Raw genomic sequence first — 20,450 nt, 5'->3', positions numbered from 1 at the left:
AAACCATGTATCAGACATTTTCTAATCAATTCCTTGAATCACTCCCAAGCTTCATACAATGTCTCATCTTCAGATTGTCGAGAAGATGTAATATCGTTCCTCAATTCGGCCTTCATGTTTGAAGGGTTGTATCGCAACAAAAACCTTTGGCAAAGTTCATTCAAAGATGCCACCGTTCTTGATGGTAAAGCATTCAACCAAGCATTGGCACGATCTCGCAATGAATAAGGAAAGAACTTGAGTTTCAAGGCATCTTCAAGAATACCCTATTGCCTGAATGAATCATAAACTTCCAAAAAGAGTCTTAAATACAGCTGCGGGTTCTCAGTAGGTAATCTATTGAACTTTTTTACTATTTGTAGCATTTGAAATATCACTGGTTTCAACTCAAAATGCTGAGCTTGAATACGTGGCTTGACAATCCCTGGATTCAAATCATCCAATATTGGCACTACATGTTTTCTAATGGGTCTGTCTCTATCATCTATCACACGAGGAATATCAACGTCCCTACCATTCGGATGTAATGGATCTTCTTTGTTTGGATCATTTTCAATCCTTGCCATTTCTCGTAATTCTTTTTTACTCCTCAAAGTTCTCTCAGTTTCGGGATTAAAATAATACTCTTCATTCTCGAGAATACCTCAACTCATAAAATAACAACAAACCTGAAAAATAATCAAAAGTAACTAAGTAAGCTCAAACTAACAAAATTAAATCAATAATAACAAACCAAAATTCACCAATTTGCCGATCCTCGACAACGATGCCAAAAACTTATCGCGTGTGCATATGTAATGCGAATGTGCAAGTATACACGTCGAATCAAGTAATAAAGTGATAAGTGAGATCGTCTCCACAGGGATTATAATAGGTAAAAGTATGATTGAGTTATTACTATAAACTATACTAATTAGACTTATGGAAAAATAAACAAAATAATGATTTGAAGTGAATAATTAATGTATAAAATATAAAAATCAAATAATGAATAAAATGCTGTGGCAATTCTACGAGACAAAGTTGAGAGGATTGATGTTGTAGAATGGGAAGGTTGAAATTACTTGGATTATATCTTAATAACATAATAATGTCATGGCAAAATCTTGACCAAATTATTGCTTAGAGGATAACTACTGGATTCTACTTCTTTCGAGAGCTAGAATTAAAGTTATCATTCTAAGTCTTTGTACGTCTACAAGTCTTAAGAATAATACCTAACAATATTCTTCCTTACTCTGTACAGATCACAAGTGCTACGAGTATTCGCTCGTATCATTTGATCTCGATCCAACTTATTTAACCTTTTCAGAATTAAATCATGCATTCATCTATGTCTAGAGCTTGCATGCATATATTTAAAATAATCCAAACCGAATAAAACAATAGATCTACTCAAAATGTCACTAATCATCAAGATATCAAGATAGATCCAGTAATTCCAACCTAAATGAAATTAGCTTATACGTTGGGATTTAAAATCCAAAATTAGAATAACATTCAACATCATCATTAACAGTTTATAAATCACAAAAGTTTATTAATAGAATGAAGGTAGAACTGCAAGAAGCTTTCATCACTCTAGCTTTCACTTCGATGCTGCTGAATCGTGCAAGACTTAAGGCTAATTGTTCATCCCTTTCTTTGCGTCTCTGCTTTCCTCTTAAGTTGCTACCCTCTCCCTTTTTCTCTGGAATTTTTCACGAGTTTTTGTGGAGATGAAGCTGCTCTCCAAATCCCACTCCAAAATCCTCTTCCAAAATCCCCTTTTTTATAGGGTAGGTCCCCCTTTCTCAGCACACACTTTTCTTCTTCTTTATCAGGTGGATTTATCTGGTACACATCCAGCTGGCTGAGAGTGACGAGGACTGAGTGTTATGCCAGCATTTTCCTGAAATTGCCATGGCATTTATGTTGGCAATCCATCCAACCTTTTTTCATGGCAATATTTTACTTCTTTCATTCTTTCCTCTTTTTCTTCATCCTTTCTGCACCTACTACATAAAATAACCAATTTCGTTCTTCCCAACAGTAAAAGTAACATGAAATGACATTTAAGGCACAATCCAAGCGTTATTATGCAATGTTCTAAAAATAACTTAAAAATACAAATATATCTACTTAAGTACAAGCATTTAATCAAGCATAAAGGTTCGAAATATAACTCTTTTCAAGAGTTATCAGTTATTCAATGGCTAGCCATCCACATGTTCCATACCACCCGTAGGAAGATCATCCATCCCTTACCACTCAATTGGGCCCTCCCCACAAGGGATCATTTAAGGACCACTGAGGTCTAACAACCTTGTATTACTTCAACAAAGGAAATGTCAGAGCCATACATGACATGAAACCTTATTCCAAGATTGCTGCTAACATGATGTAATTAGGCACGAGACTCCCCACCTATAAATATCCCAAGGCATAACACCGTTTTTGTAAATATTAAATAGGAATATTTATGGGGTTAATATAAAAATATATTGAAATTTAGTTAGTCAATTTAGCTAAAATTGTGGTTAATTAAGGTCTAAGGACTAAATTGTAAACGTTTAATCGCTACAAATTTTTAATTAGAAAAAGGCTCGGGGACTTAGATAACAATTATTCGAAGGGAAAAAATGATTAATAAACCATTTTAAATAGGTGTTAGTGGATGGTAATGATGAATGTCACTAAACTTAACTAATTAAAGATTAATTAACTAAAACATAATCAAATTGGTTAATTATGATTAATTATATATAACCATAGTATAAATAGCAACTAAAGTGGGAAGAAAAATGAAAAATCTTCTTCTTCTTCCCTCAAACCGTGGACATAAATAAAAAAAATAAAAGGAAAAGCTTTAGGCATTTTAACATTCAACCATCTAATTTTAAGTAAGTCCCTAGCTATTTTTTTATGGAAATTGAATCATGAGAACTTGATTTAGCTAGCCCATGTGTCAGTTTAATTAATTTGTGAAATTTTGATAAGTTATAATTGTTGAGAATTGGATGAATTAGGTATGAAATTGATAGAAATTAAGCTTAAATTATAAGAAGGGATAAATTGTATACCTTAATTGTTAGTTTTGTACATTAGGGACCAAATTGAGTAAAATGAAAAAATGTTATGAAATTATAGTAGGAATAGAAAGTACAAGGTCCCTATTGAGTAAATGTGAAATATGAAGCTCTATACTGAAAGTTATGCTTGTCTTGGGTTTAAGGACTAAATTAGATAAATTGCAAAATATGTTTGACTTTGTATTTGAATGTAATTTGGATAGAAATTGATGTTGTGTCATTTTTGAATTATTATTTGTAGCTTAAAATGACACCAAGCTGTCGAGAGGGAAAGGAAAGGCAAGAGCCGACAACGAGCGACGCAAGTTTTTGGTTTATATTTCTGTGATTCGAGATCAATTTAATTGTTACATATTGTGATATTTTGCATAATATGATATTGAGGTGAGTTTGTAATGATTATGTGAATGAAATTGCTATGTTTGAATAGAATAGAAATTTGCATGAATTTATTGATATTGAGGTGAGTTTGTAATGATTATGAGGTGAGATTGAATATTGAGATAGATGACTAAATTGAATAGAATAGAAATTTGCATGAATTTATTGATATATGTATTTGATATAGAATTGGGCTAAAATATGATATATGAAATTTTGAAATAGAAATTGGTGATGAATTAAGAAATATAGAATGTGAAATGAACTATATGATGAAATCAAAAATTGGTTACTCTATTGTTAAATATATGTGACCCAAATCCATATAGAAGTATGCTTTCTCAATTTGATGTTGATTAGAATAAGGTGTTTTAACCTTACTGCATTACTTCTATCTGACTTTGATTAGAATAGTTTTACAAACCTATAAATAGACATAGTCTTCTTTCCTATTGTATCATTCAAATTCGACATAGTGAATTTTCTTCTCCTCCGCCTGTGGTTTTTTTCCAAAAGGGTTTCCACATAAATCTGTGTGTTCTATTTTTTTCTATCTTTTCTTGCCATTATCAACATTCTATTTTTACATTTATTAATTGTTCGGGTAGAGTCGGATATAGTTGGCATGCCATAAGATAGATTGAGTACGGGTTGCTTTGACTATATGTCAATGAGCGTTAGGTGCATTTTCCTTTAGACTTTCTGATGAATGCTACACACAACCTTTACTTTGATTATATCAATGAGCGTTGGGCACAATTTTTATACTTCGGACATTCCGATGAGGCACTGGGTGCCAAATTGGTGTGTACTTAGGTTGATTTGGTTTTGGGCATAATAAGTAGTCATGATTATATTGAAGCTTGAAATGGTAACTTGGAAATGGTCAATGGTTGATTTGCATATGTGAATTTGTTACCTAGTTAAGTTGTATGAAAGGTTGCAATATTTGAGAGTTATATGTGAATGTATATGTCAATTTTGGTAAATGATTGGAAAATTGTCATAAGTGTCTAAGCCAGTATGTATGTTTAGGTAATACATACATATATATATATATAATGAGATATGTTAGGAATGAACAATTGAAATGACGCATTTGACTAAAATGGTGAATGGTTGTGATGAAATTGTTTTATAGGTGAATCATGTTGGTACCATTTAGAAACAAATGGTCACGTAGTGACATCGAACCCTTTTCATCGCGATGAGCTTAGTTAGTATATGGCGTTGCAACAAGGAACTCCCGTAGTTGCGACGTCAACCCAGTACTTTGAAATATTTAGAACTTGGTTCGATATCGGGTTAGCAAAAGAGCTTTTGTAAGCTCATGTAAGACCCGAAAATGATTGCATATCATATTATTCACATGTGTTACTTGTATTTGAATGTTTAATGGTATTAAATTAAATATAAATAATTGTAGTTACTCCGAAAATTAATGTGGCATCTTATAGCTCAGACCCGGTGATCAGGTTAGGTATCAGGGTGTTACATTTAGTGGTATCAAAGCTAAGGTTTAGCCGGTTTTCAAACTAAATTGAGCTCGAAATTAAGTGTAGAAGTACATGCCAAGATCAAGTCGAGTCTGAGTTGAGATTTAGATGCTGAATATTGATTATTTTGTTATAAAACTGATAATGTCAAGCGAATTGAGAAATGCTATTAGAGAGGAAATTAACAGCAGTAATCACTCCGTTGAGAGTGAGAGTAGAGTGGGAATCGAAACATGCAATTTGATCAAGTTGGTGCTTGACGCAAAAATAGAGTTATTAAACTTCGTCATGAGGGTTGAGGTGATGAGGATCTACTCTGCACAATAGCGGATGTACTCTTGAGAGTAGTAGGAGCTGCTCAACAAGTTGCACCAGTAGCTACAACTTGGAGAGCTTGATAAAAGAGTTGCAAAAGTAAGAAGCAATTGATTTCTAAGGGTTGAAGGTGTTGACCCTTCCTCGGCTAAATTTTGGTTGGAGTTAACCGAGCAAGTTCTTCAACAATTAGAATGTTCACCGCCTGTGTGTCACGTGTGTAAGATATCTTCTAAAGGGAAAGGCATATTAATGGTGGCTAACTATCACCCATCACGTGTCAGTAAATCAAGTCACTTAGATATTCTTCTAGTCTAAATTCCAAAATAAGTATGTTGGTGAGTTGTATTTGGGAGATCGAAAACAAGAATTTATGATGTTGTAGTAGGAAAATTTAAATTTGAGTTGTTAAGTATAACAATATATATGTTCCAAGTCTTTGTGACAAATTGTACTCATTGATCAAGTTAAAAGTGATGCTCATTAGAAATCCAAAATAAATCATTCCCAGATGATCTTTTAATTATGTCGTTTGTTGATTCTGATGTAATTCTGGGAATGAACTAGTTGACCGAGTATAGTGTGATTTAGGACTACAGTAAGAAGAAGTTCTCTATTCATGTCTTGAAATGGAAATTATTGAAGTCAAAGGCATAAGATTGAGTGATTCTACTTGTATCATATCATCAGTTCGAGCTAATAAGATTTTGAATTAATACTGTGAAACATATTTGGCTTATGTTATTAACTTGAACTCGGATGAAAGTTAAACGAGTAAGATTCGAAGAGTATGTGAGTTCCCGGAAGTATTTTCAGAAGCATTGTCAGGATTACCTCTTAACAGTGAGATTAAATTTGCAATTGAGATTTTCTCAAGTATAACCCTGTATATATTATTTCGTACCATATGATGCCAACGGAGCTAAAATAGCTAAAAATTCAATTGCAAAATCTCTTGGTCTATAACTTTATACGTCCGAGTATATCACCCTAGGGAGCTCCAGGGCTGTTCATTAAGAATAAAGATGGGTTGATACGACTTTACATTAATTATTGAAAATTGAATAAGCTGGCAATCAAAAACTGATATCCGTTTCTATGTATTGATGATTTGTTCAATCAATTGAAGGGTGCCTCAGTCTTTTCTAAGATTTATTTGAGGTCGAGATATTATCAATTGAAGGTCAAGGACATTATACACCAAAAAAATTATTTCGTACGCGGTATGGTCACTATGAATTTCTAGTGATGCCATTTGGGTTGACGAATGTTCTTATGGTGTTCATGAATATTATGAACAACATATTTCAGTCTTATTTGAACCAATTTGTAATTTGTTCTTCGATGATATCTTCAAGATCAGAGCCTGAGCATGATAAGTATTTAAGAATCATATTGCAAGTTGTGTGAGAAGCAACTTTTCGAGAAGCTTAGTAAGTGTGAGTTTTGGTTATTTGAAGTGTTCTTTCTAGGTTACGTTATTTTGACGGAAGGAATCCGAGACGATCCTAAAAATATTGAAGCTATTCTACAATGGAAAGTACCAATCTTAAGCTTACCTGAATTAGGGAAATAATTTGTGGTATTCAGTGATGCTTCGCTGAATGACTTAGATTGTGTTTTAAGACAGGATGGTAAAGTAATTGCGTATGCATCCCGACAGCTAAAGACACATGAATGCAATTATCTGACGTACGATTTAGAACTAGTCACAGTGGTGTTTCCTCTAAGGAATTGAATGCACTATCTATATGTTGGATCTGGTGCCCTGAGTGTACTATATTCACTTGTAAACTTGTAATTTTTTTCGAATAGATTGGTTAATAAAACGAATTCATTGATTACATTAATATAAATTTTATAATTTTCCTCATATGATTTTTGCACGTAAAGTAAAATGGAAGCAAATGCTGCTCATTGGTTGTCTAAAGTTTAAACTAATACTAAGCGGTATTACGTGGTTAAATCGTAATACAGAAAGACAACTTATATTAGTAGACGAACATAAACATGTCCTTAGTCTAATCGAAAATGAACAAATTAATTGAAAGACTAATATGTCGTCTATCAAGTTCAATTGGGGAGATGTTTTATCTTGGGCATCGAAGCGGATAACTCCCAAAAGATAGAGAAATAGATGTGACTAGCTGGATTGACAGTACATAATATTGGACCCAAGAAGAATAGATCCTGAATTTGTTTATGGATTTATTCATTTGTGACGTTTATGGTGTGACATATCTAAATCATGAGAGGATGTCAAACTATGTAGATGCGACTTGTACACTTTGGTATAAGTAAAAGCCTGAGTTCGAATAGATAAATAATTGAAAGCTAGTGCGTTAGGTGTACAACTTCTGCAATATGTAGCGTCATTCACAACAGTGAAACTCATAGACCAAGACATGGATAAATGATATCCTCTCGTTGGCATTACATGGTTGATGAAAAGTAAATGTGGCCACAGGTTGTTCATCTTTGTGATGGATGACTTGATTACTATTTGATAGTAATTGACTTTTCATTTTCATAAAAGAATATATAATGATTACCATGAGATAAAATAAGATCATATTAGGAGAACGATTATTATCCCAAATAGATTAATGATATCATATGAGGGTAACACACTTATGACAATATTATTGGACGAGAGCTGACCAAGTTGCTTTTGTAATGGTATGCCATTAGGGAAAGCTCAATCACGATACTATAGTGGAATGACTTCGTGACTAAATGAATTTATAATTAATAGGCGAAAAGTTAGAACTTAATTATAAATCATTTGAACTTCAGTTGCTTATGTCCAATCGGTCTTTCCACTAGCTCGTTGAAACTATAAATGAATTGCATGTTGAATCAAATGAACAAAAATGAATAGAAACTGTGAAATAGAGAAATATGAAACATTTGGAAATGATTATGGTTTTCTCTAAAATGAAAATGAAGAAATTGAATCATTTGGAAATTAATTTGATTTTCTCGAAAAAGAAAAGAAAAGAGAAAATGACTTGAAAAATGAATTTATGTTTTTCAAATTAAATAAAGTTCGAAAATGAAAATAAATCATTTGGTCATAGTGAACTGTTGAATGTAAAAATATTAAATATATTTTCTCATAAATTCTTTTACGGTAAAGTCATCATGATTTTAATGGAATTAGAATTGGGTTGAGAAAATTATTTAATTGGATATATATTGAAGTTTATTTTGGGGAAATAGAAAAATAAATATTGAGTTGGATAAAATTATACAGTATTGAGTTCAAAGCCCAAGAAGTACTTGTAATTGGACCCGATATAAAAGAGACCCAAAAGCCCCTTATGTTATAAGGTGGGAAGGCAAACCTTAGTATTATTAACTAGGGTTGTCGGCCCCTACATCTTAGTTAAACTAGGATTTTAATTTTTTAGTTGAAATAAACTTTTACAATTCAACAAAGGCTCTACCTTCTCTCCTTATAAATAGATGGCATCGGTAGGGCTATTTACACAATTTTAAGATATTGTTACACTACAAAAAAAATAGAGAGAATTTATTCTCAGCTATTAAATATTTTTTTTTTCAAAATTATAATTCTGTCAATTTCTATTTGAGAAGAGAATTTTCGTTTTCACTCAAAAGAAAAGAAAACTATTTGTCGTTCTATGTTTTTATTCGATTTGTTCGAGCCCACAGTTGAAGCAATTCGTGGTACGAGAATAGTGAATAAGTTCTGTCTACGTTTTGCACTAACGGAAACAATCCACTAAGCATTGAACGAAGTATAGCAAGGATAATAAATTTCTATAAATACTTTCTACAAAAATTCTTTACAGAACAATCTAGGAATATAAAAGATGGTGTGAGAATAGAAAGAAACTTTGTTTCTATATTTTTTGGTGTGTCATACAAATGAAAATTCGTTCTTATTTATAGGAGATCTCATGTCTCTTCATAAGGACATAACTATCCAAATGGACAGTCATATCTTTAGCAATAAACATAAGTATTCAATACAATCTACTTGAATAATTATGATTATTTGTTAATAATCAAGTGATATAACTTTTGAATTTAAGAGACATAACTCATCACTATAAATAGTGACAACTTTTCATTAATAATCGAGTGACATAATTTTTGGTTACTTATAACTTTTCATTTGCAACTATTGAAACACTGTATATTTCGAAAATATTTCAACACTAAGTGGTCCTCTTGGATAGACACTTAAGCATAACATTAACTAGGCATCACTCCAAATTATCAAAGCTAAGCTTAAGTCAACAATCAACAAATACAATCCCAAATAAACACAAATGATATAGGCTAAGCACTTAACCTATTAACTTTGAGCAAAACTCAACCACATAAACAATTAGCACATAATGGAATTAAGGAGTTAGAATATAAAATACGAAGTGCATTATAACAAGACAAATGTGTAAGCTAACTCATTGAATCACAAAGATCCTCTAAATCTTGAATGTCATTTATATATATTGAGAATATAATTCCTTGTATATTCAAAAGGTTTGAGAGAAAAAGGAAATAAATGTAACAACTATAAAATAGCAAATCTTAAACTATTTAAAAAAGAGGAAAATAAAGAAAAAGAGACTATAAAAACAATTAAATCAAAAGAAAACCACAGCACATATATTACAGCATGATTTGGTTACAGATATGAAGTACCTCACTACTTGGAAAGAGAATCATCTAGATGGCGACAACTCCCACAGGACTTGCTCATCAATCTTGCTCAGATTCTCGTCATCAAGACGCTTCCATGTCTTGATCCTCTCCACTCCCATCCATTCCTTATCACCCTTCCTAAGTTCAGCCAATATGACTCTAGCTCTCCTTGCCAAGCCAATTCTTCCATAGCCATGGTACCCAAAGCCTCCACCATAACAAAACCATATTCCCTCTAAATTCCCGCAAAAGTCATTAGTATGATCGTGGCCTATGAAAACAGCTTTTACATCTTTGATGGAGACCAATGTCTTTAAGACCCCTGAGTTCACCGATGAACAAGCCACACCCTCCCCAAACCGACCAACAAACTTTTGGTAGTATAATTGCCGAACCTCTGGAATTGGAATGTGGAAAAATGCCAGCGCTGCTGACGCATCCACAGGCTGAGTTTTTATTACATATTTGACCTCTTCATTTTGAACCTGTTAGTAAGTCAACTGCAGCATGTTATTGAAATCTAAATCTAATGAACCTCCTTTAGGAAATTGTAAGAACATGCCAAGTAATGGTGGTCAGGATTAACAACGGAATACATATGCATATGATAAGAGTTCTAGGAAAGCCAGTAAAGGATAATATTTGGCATTTATCATTTCTAATGGCTTAAAACATTTTATATTGGAAAGAAAAAAAGAACAAGGTTCGTCTTCTTTCTTCCTCTTATTTGGGCCAAGGAAAAAAAATCACCCTTCGAGTATTAACAAAACATACCCAGGTTATCATTTCAAGCTAAAGGAATATCATTTTACTTCTAATAATAATAATAATAATAATTAGGAACAATGTTCTTCCTCCCTTTTTCTTCCTCTTCTTTAGGAAAAGGAAAGAAAAGATCACCCTTCAATTATCAACAAAACATACCCAAGTTGTTTCTCAAATGTGTCAATAAAAATTATTTGAAATCCACCACATGAAATGAGAGAACTTTTAAAGAAAACAAATGAGAATTAAAGATTGTTTCATAATCATTGCTTAATTTATGCTACCTGAAGTTCCCGTGAAGCACTGCGAAGCCAATTAAGTTGAGATTCCTTAATCCATCCATAAGTTCGAACTCCTTGAACCGTCTCCCTGTCTCCACTATCAAGAAAGAAAAGGTTGAGGACACTACTGTTTGCCAAATGGGAACCTGGAGCACCATAAACACTGAGATTATAATTTCCAAAGCCATCAATATCTAAGAACATGCCTCTTTTGACATTATTGATATCTTTAGAAGGTGGATTAGTTTGTGACAGTGAGTAATCCATTAGTGAGATGAAAGACATCAGTTCTTCACGAGTCATCGAAGATTCTTGGTCATGGTTTCCTAATACAGCTGCCCATGGGATTCCTGATTCCATTACTGGACCAAAGGCACTTAGTAGAGATTCAGCAGCATCAGTTGTGCTTGGACCAAATATGTTGTCCCCTGGTTTAAAGAATACAAAGTAGATTTTCAGGGACTAACATGACCCAAAAAGAGTGGTAAAGAGAAAAGGTTTTAAGCATCAACCAAGGAAGGTCTCTTGTTACCATGCTTAAACAACAAAAAAGATTCAACATATATGAGAAAGGTATTTATACTAGGTATGTGATTGAGTTGGTACGTTCGCAACAAATAAAATTTTCTTTCATCTGAGTTTATTACATCCACTTTCTTTTTCCGAAAACATGAAATTAGCTTCTTTGAAGAACTAAAAACTTATAGAAAGCCAATTGAGCCTTAGCTCAGTTAGCAAGATGTGGGTTCGAGTGGGTTTTTCCTCTGATTTAAGGGTTAAAAGGATTACGGATAGAGGTAGGCATTGTATTAAAAGAGAAAAAGACATATAGAAAACAAGCGTCTTCGTTATTACATTAATTGCGACTTTCTTTTCAGAAATATAACAATTATTAAGATATTCCTACTTAACACAAACCTTTAAGCTTCTAACAATAAATTACATGCTGACAAAACAGAGAGAATGGTCAAAATCCAGAAGAAATCGAATCAAAGTTAACAAATTGGTATAAATAAATAGTTTTGAAAAGGATAATAATTCAGATGACTAGATTGAAGAATTGTGATTATTTCAATTTTGTATAAAACAGACGAGATCAAGAGAAAGTTTATGTTTTGCATTCATCTCAAAGTCAAAATTTATAGAAGCTATTGTATGCCTAAAAGGAAAGAATATAAAATCTCTCTAAATCCCTTCAAATTAGCTATTTAAATCAGCTATGTACAGGCTATTAACACTCCCATCAAGTTAGAACATAGATATTAATTATGCCAATCTCGTTATACAGATGTTCAACCTTAGCTTCAACCATATTTCAAACCTAAAGAAAATGGAATTAACATTATACTAGGAAATTTCATATTTAAATGTGAATCCTACTTAGAGTCAACAGTTGGTCAGATTCCAAAATATTACAACTTAGAGATTTCCAAATCTCAAAACATTTCCAATGCAAATTTGTATCCTATATTTAGATCAAGAGTTTTGTTTGAATCCAAACAAAGCAACTAACAAATTTCCTCATCAGTTTCAGCACTTAGATTGTGAAAAAAATTAACAACTATTAGATCCATTTAGAAATAGAATGAAACCCCAGATTAAGATTAATTCAACTGAGCTCATGAATGCTCATTTTACGATACAAACTTGTTAGCTAGTCGGGGAAATTGAATTAAATTCCACTTTCTAAGCACTCGACGTGTTAGCCTATTTTACTTAATTATCCTTTTTAAACTTCTTAAGTTGATAAAATTTTTGCTAAAGCATTCCAAAGTAAAGCTTAAATCAAAACTTATGCATAATCAAGTAAAAATAAAAATAAATTAAAGAAAGAAAGAAAGACAAAGTACCCGTAAAGGCAACAAAGTCAGGTTTTTCAAGCTGAATCATGGTTTTAAGAAATCGAGTTGTGTTGAGATCGGAACAGTAATGGAAGTGGGACGGCAGCACGTCTCGGCAGCGGGAGAGAAGACCAGAGCCGAAATGCATATCGGCGACCTGGAGGATCTTGAAAGTACCATCGTGGCGGAACCTGAGAGGAAGATGAGGCCACTTCTTGATGCGAATAGGTCGGTTGTTGAGCAGTAAATTGGTGTGGAGAAAGTAGAGGATGGCATAGATGAAGGCGAGATAGAGAAAATAGTGTTTCCATTTCACAGTTTGAGATTCCATGTATGTATGTATGTATGTCCACAATAATAGATCTTCGGACACAAATATCTGATGATCTTAGTTTTGACTTTTTACTTAATTTTATGTTTAATTATAACTATTAATTAATTAAACTCTTGAAATTATATTTTTCATTTAAGTTAGGGTACCTTAGGTTACGTTTTAGTCATTTATGTTTGAAATGTTACGTTTTAGTCATTTACGTTATCATGCTGTAACATTTTAGTCACTGAGCCGTTAATCGTCGTTAATGGTGTAACGGTAAGCTGACGTGGCACGTTAAATCATCATTTCAAACAAAATTTTAGGTTAAATTATACAATTAATCCCTATATTTTTTTCATTTTAAGTAGTTTAATTTTTTTTCTTTTATGTTCTTTAAACTTTCTTCTTTTTTTCCATTCTTTTTTGCTTCTCCCTCTGTTTTCATATCTTTCTCATTTCTTTTAACATATTAGGAAGTCGAATTGGCAGTGAAAAAAGAAGTAGGAAGTCGACTATCATCATTTGCCTATAACCAAAACCCTATAATCAAAACCCATAAACTCATACCATGCTTCTTTCTTCACTACCAATTCGACTTCCTGGTATGTTAAAAGAAATAAAGAAGGTAGGAAAACAGAGCGAGAAGCAGAAGAGAATGGAAAATAAAGAAAGAAAGTTAAAAGAACATAAAAGAATTAAATTGCTCAAAATGAAAAATTATGGGGACCAATTGTACAATTTAACCTGAAGTTTTTGTTTGAAATGATAATTTAACGTGCCACGTCAACTTACCGTTACACCATTAACGACAATTAACGGCTCAGTGACTAAAATGTTACAACACAATAACGTAAGTGACTAAAACGTAACATTTCAAACATAAGTGACTGAAATGTAACCTAAGGTAAACAAAAGTGACCATGGGTGTAGTTTACCCTTTAAGTTACTCATGATATTGTGCTGACTACATTGAAGACGTAGACGGATGATATGGTAATTAAAATATATATTTAAAAGGCAAAAAAAATTCCTAAAAACATTTAAAATTTACAAAAATTTCTTCAAAGATTAAAATTTATTAAAATTATTTTAAAATACAAAATATACAACTAAAAACTATAACATTATTATAAAATTATAAAACATGTAAATTAATTCAAAATTTAGGTTAATTTATGTTGAAAAAATTTGAGAAACTAGGCTGATTTTTGCAAAAAGTTATTGATTTATGATGTTTTTCTTCTCTTTCCTGAAAATGCGTATTACGGGTTGCGTTTTTATACACCAGTGAAAATGCGCCCCGTAGGATGCATTTTCAAGATAAAGTGAAAACACACAATTTTTTTCTCCTGAAAATGCGTATTACGGGGCACGTTTTTACACACTAGTGAAAACGTGCCCCGTAGGACACGTTTTCAGGAGAAAGAAGAAAAACACGTCATACAAGGCGTGTTTTCACTTATGTGGCAGTGAAAACGCACCATGTAAGATGCGTTTTCCTTTCAACGGTGACTATTCCAACGATAATTTTTCCAATGGCTCGAACAGCCATAAAAATTCATATATAAACCTCTCCAAACTTCATTCTTTTCAACCAAATACTCCATACTCATTCTTTCTTCCTAAATTCTCAATCCTCAATCTTCAATCTCCAATTTTATATTTTCAATCTTCAAATTTAAATATTCGATATTCAATTTCAAAATTTCAATCCTCAATTATTTTTAAATTCTTTTTTGAATTTTATTATCTTTGATTTTATTATTTTCGTTATAATTTTTAAATGGCAAATCAATTTATCCGTTTGGATGACAAGCATATCTCCGACGTTCAATTACAAATGGTAAGAAAATTTATTAAATTATTTAATTTTAAATAGTTAATTGTTATGCTATTTAGATTATTAATTTTTATGTTTATATACTCAGCCCGAAAATCGAATTTTGGAGACGTATATAAACAATTTAAGCGAAGGTGCACCGAATGTCATTCATGGACACTTGCGAGATGCAAGCCTTTTATATGTGACGAGCATGCTCGAGGGGACTAAATTGAATCCCCCACTTATCAATGCTTTAGTCGAGAGATAGAGACTGAAGACATACACATTCTATTTTCCCTATGGTGAGTGTACAATTACACTTGAGGGCGTTAGTTTACAACTTGGTATACCGGTTGATAAGGATGTTGTTACGAGGCCAGTTATTAGTGTCGATTGGAGTGCAACATGCGAGCAATTACTAGGGAAAGTTTGTAACACCCCAAAATTGGGCCTAGAAATTTTGAGGGTAAAATAGGAATTTTAGCTCAATCGTGTTCGAAATTTCGTAAACATTGTAACCGGTAATGTTTTCAATTATAGATTTTATAAAATTAAATCAATTTTTGAAAAAGATGTTCAAAGGACCTTTAATTTGGAAAGTGGATTAATTTATAAAAGAGTCTAAATTTTTAGCTTTTAAAAGGCAAATAAACCAAAGTTTAAAATCAGCCCATATTTGCCTCTTTTCACTCTAGTTTAGGCGTGAATAAAAGAAAAGAAAAGAACATAAGCATTCTTTCCTTTTTGTTGTGCCGTCTCTTTGAGACCCCAAACCTCAATTACTTATTTTGATTTTCCGAACTCTAATATTTTGATTTCTATCATCACCCAAGCCTTAAACTTCCATAAAATATTAAAAAAAATACTCAAAACACCATAAATTTCTCCATTGTCAAGTTTGTGAATTTTCTGAATTTTCGACAAAAGCTTCGTTTTTCTTCCATCGAAGGTAACTGTTCGTCTTTCTATTAGTTTTTAATGTTATTTAGTCTTTAAAATAGAGTATTTAGCCATTGAATTGCATTTTTTTTAAAAAGCAAAAAATTGGGTCGTTAATGGTAAATTTCGGGATTTTGGGTATAAATGTGGTTTCAAAGTGTTTTCAATTTTTTACGAGATTAAAAGGTTTCTAAACTTATTTTGAAGATTCGATAAGTATTTCTTGGGTTTTAAATAAATTTCGTGAAAATAGTTATAACTTATTGAAAAATTTTGATACCATCAATTTAGTAGTTTTTTATAGTTTAAAGGTTGAGAATCAATTGTAGGTGAATAATTAAATCAATGGAATCAGTTTTAGGCAAAACGATTGAGTATAGAGCGAGATATTTGGAATTCAAGTTTGTTAAGTCGAATGTTTTGGTTGCATGAGAATTTAGCTTAGTCTTATATTTTTTATTGTTTAAAGAGAATCCTTAACTGATTGTTGATTGCATTATTGTGTGAATTATTGTGTTGAAGCTTCAAATTCATTAGGACCTTCTATGAGTTAATAAAAGGCTACTTTGAGTTTTTGGCATTTCGATGAAAGCGTATTGGTGAGTGTTTAGAATAGCTGCTTTGTGGACACAATTCAATTCATTAATTGAGAATTTGATAGTAGCCTAAACCTCTACTTTAAATTTCGGCTGTAATCTTTCGCATACTCATGAATTTATACGTGAAAATGTGTTGTTAATTTATGGATTATAATATAACATTGTGATATGTGTGATATGTGTAATATAACAATGAATATGTTCTGCTTATAATATGATTATGCAGAGATAAAGTGCAGTGAATGATAAGTAAATGTGTGTTAATAACATATATTTTGACCTTGTGAACCTTAAGACCATTGGATATAGATGACATGCCATAGGATTGTGAGTACTCACCTATATGTGTTATGTGATTTGGGCATTAAGGCCTTGGGACATATTGGAGAGATAAGAGAATGTGAGCTAAGCTCCATTCAACGAGACATATTTGGTGTGATGAAGAGTGTTAGCTATATGCTTCACTTATTGGGATATGTTCGACTCTATGAGTTTTTTGGTGTGTTGGAGATCCGTGTATCTGATGAATGATGATAGAACTCACTTTTACATTTCATAGCTCAAGTGCCAAATTACTTATAAATATGTTTATGAGTATTGTGATATATGCTTAAATGTTATGTGATTATATGTATAATGTGATATATGTTTAAAAGTGAATGTGATTACCATGTAAATGAGCTAGTAAATAATGTATGAGTGAGTATAATATGATACTAGAGTTGAAACTACTGAGGTTGTGCTATATGATTTTTTCGTTAATACTTGATGAATTGTTTGCATGATAGTTGTTCTAGGTATTCACTGAGCTTGTTAAGCTCACCCACTCCTTTTTAATCCATTGCAGACTATAAGTCGTTCTGATGTGAGCAGTGTGGTTCCAAAGGATTGATCCAAACGAGACTCTAGTAATTCTTAATAGGTGATTTATTATTTGTTTATGATTTGGGAAATAAAGGCAATGTGGTAGACTTTTTGCTGGTATTTTTCATGATACTTTGGATGTTTTCATACCTTATTTGTTATTAGGATTTAAAGATTTGAATTGTGATATGTTGATTATTGCTCGGACTTATTCTCAATGTTTGAAACCGTTATTATAGTCGTTTTGATGTTTATTTGATATGGTAAAAGATGCATGTTGAATAGACTTGTGTTAGATTGACTTGTATGTTTAAATATGCTGTATTTTTGTGGTCTGAAGTAAATGTATCGATATTTGAGTTTAAAAAACGATACCTCTGTGATATTTTTTTATGCAAGAAGTCAGTTTTGTAATTTGATATCAATACCTTATCGTGAGTATCGATACTCGGGGTAAAATAACTGATATTTTTTAAATGTACCGATCTTTTCTTGTGTTTTGCTTTTAGGCGAGAAACAAAATACTAATTTGGTACCAATTTTATAGGCAGTATCGATACCATGTAAGAAAATTATCGTTACCTTAGTTTCAATATTGATACATATGTGGCTTGCTTTAGAATTTTGCTAAATAGTCCCTATGCATGTTTAATTATTGTTATAAGGCTATTTGTTGTATGTCTATCACGTATCAATGATGATTAGAGTAAGTTTGACTTAAAATTTTTATAAATGCTAAAATGGAAGATGTTTGCTTAATAATAAGACAATATGAATTGCATGTGATGTATGACAGTGGTGTGACATTCTTAATATTTGGGCTCAGTGATTGGGCAGGGTATAGGGTGTTATAAGGTGCTGAATAGGTTTAGGGTTAGCCGGGTCGAGATGAGATGGTTAGAGGATAACTTCCAAACTATCGAGGCATCTGCAAGTGACGTTGAAAAGGATTTAACTTCATGTTATAGGCTCGTAGAACAACAAAAGCTTCGGACAAATCCTGAATATGCTCCTTCAAAGTAGAGCTTTTCACCAACATGTCATCAACATAAACCTCAACACGCAACCAAGTTGCTCTCTAAAAATCATATTAACCAATCTCTTGTAAGTTGCACTTGCGTTTTTCAATCCGAAAGGCATAACTCTATAGCAAAACAAGCCTTCTTCTGTGACAAAGATTGTTTTATCCTAATATTCTAGAGCCATGGAAATTTAGTTATAACATGATAATGCATCCATAAAACTCATGAATTTATGGCCCGAGTATGCATCTACCAGCTTGTCGATCGAGGGTAAAGGAAAACTATCATTCGGGCAAGCTTTGTTCAGACTGGTGAAATCAATACACATTTTTCACTTTCCGATAATTTTCTTCACCATCACAACATTTGATACCTTGTTCAGGTATGCTATTTCCTTGATGAATCCCATTGAAAGCAGCTTTCCTACCACTTGCCTAATGGCTTCTACAACTTGTGAAGCAAACATTCTTCTTTTCTATTTGACTGGTTTGATATCATAAGACACGTTTAACCGATGAACAATCGCTTTAGGATCCACACTAGGCATGTCTGTAGCTGACCATGCAAAAATTCCTGAATTCTCTCTCAAACACTGAACCAAGTCCTCTTTTTCTTCTTTTGCTAACACTGATAAAATTCTTATCAACTTATTCATGTTATCATAGAACAACTGCAAAGTTTTTGTGACCTCTGCTGGTTTTGGCTTGCAAATTCTTTCCTCACTTCTAACATCCAAAATATCCAAATTTAAAATTTAACTAGCCATTTCTACCTATTCCGAACTTTGCCCTTGCGATCTCTACTTACGTGTTTGCTTAACTGACAACATATGACACTGTCTGACTGTCTATTGGCCAGACTTCATGAAACTTATTCTAATCTAGTGGGAAACTTAATCTTCATACAAAAATTTGCGATAATCATTTTAGCCATTCTCATAATTGGACTCCAAAAAATTGCATTATAAGCCATTGAATGGTCAAGCACAAAGAACTGAATATACTTTGTAGTGGTGTGCTTGCCATCACCCAATGTAATAGGCAGGTTAATACATCTTTTCACCTCGACTGGATGGTCTACAAAACCATACAAAGGGCTTTCCTTCTTTAAAGCTTATTCTTTCAGCCCCATCTTCTGGTATGCGTCCCAAGTCAACACCTCTACAACACTTCCACTATCAACCAAAATTCTCTTCATATCAAATATTACTATAATTGTTGACACGACCATTGAATCATTTCCTTCTCATCACATACGGAATCCTCATCCTCATTACTAAACTTTACCTTTCACTTTTCTTATTGACGCAACCTCTTCGGTGAATTGTGATGTGATCCGGCTTGATGATGTAGAGTCGAGTCATTTGTTTGCCCGATCGTCGACGAGAAGAGTCGTTTGTTTGGTGAGAAAAATGGATTTTGATTAACTTTAAGCGGAAGTTGGAAAAAGGGTTCAAAGGATAGGTGAAGTTTGATGATTGATGTTAGGTTTGGGTTTTATAAGAAAAATAAAGCTTATAATTTTAAAGTTAAAATGGAGATGGTAAAGTGAACTCAAGCTGAAGAACAAGTCAATACTATATGAAGTATTGCCCCGGGACTTATGTTGCTTAAGGTGAATTTGATGGATAGTCGAAGATGGATCTTGACCCGTTACCTATATGGAGGTAAGAACCAAATGTATAAAAAAAAGGTGGGGAACGCCACACCAGAATGGTGATAAGTTCAAGGAGTCGGGTTGACGCCACTAGCGAGCTAGATAAGTCAGAACGAGACTCGTACGAAATAGGATAGGAAGATACCTCTCAATCAAGTTTTCAATAATCAAATTCTGTAACCTTTTACAATAAACAAGTAAGCTATTTATAAGCCTAAAATGCCTATTGATATTCGGCATCTATGTTGTTCACATTAACTTAAACTGCTCACATAGGTATTTAACATGTTCACACAAAAGCATTAAAATTCGGTTCATGCTTGAAAATGGTACATGAATTGGCCGAACCATCATGATGCTTCACTTGATGCATTCATGCATCCTTAGCCTTGAAGAATCTCCATA

General features: G+C 32.7%; 1 protein-coding gene and 1 non-coding gene across 2 annotated transcripts; one reads left to right on the top strand and one right to left on the bottom strand.

Annotated features, from left to right (window-relative positions):
- Positions 1-107, top strand: LOC128040830 (small nucleolar RNA R71). Its single transcript, XR_008195636.1, has one exon. It is a non-coding gene; the product is annotated as a small nucleolar RNA R71 (small nucleolar RNA).
- Positions 108-9,702: 9,595 nt separating this feature from the next.
- LOC105780621 (probable inactive purple acid phosphatase 28) lies at positions 9,703-13,186 on the bottom strand. The gene is made up of 3 exons (XM_012605050.2): positions 12,837-13,186; positions 10,990-11,414; positions 9,703-10,425 (listed from the first exon to the last, which is right to left on the bottom strand). Exons 1-3 carry the CDS (start codon positions 13,156-13,158, stop codon positions 9,961-9,963), a joined length of 1,212 nt encoding a protein of 403 aa, XP_012460504.1. The 5' UTR covers positions 13,159-13,186; the 3' UTR covers positions 9,703-9,960.
- Between the last annotated feature and the right edge of the window lie 7,264 nt (positions 13,187-20,450).

This window comes from Gossypium raimondii, chromosome 4 (genome assembly GCF_025698545.1).
Source record: "Gossypium raimondii isolate GPD5lz chromosome 4, ASM2569854v1, whole genome shotgun sequence".
Taxonomy (NCBI): Eukaryota; Viridiplantae; Streptophyta; class Magnoliopsida; order Malvales; family Malvaceae; genus Gossypium; species Gossypium raimondii.
Note: the sequence above shows the minus strand (reverse complement) of the source record. Positions and strands in the feature narration are given on the sequence as shown.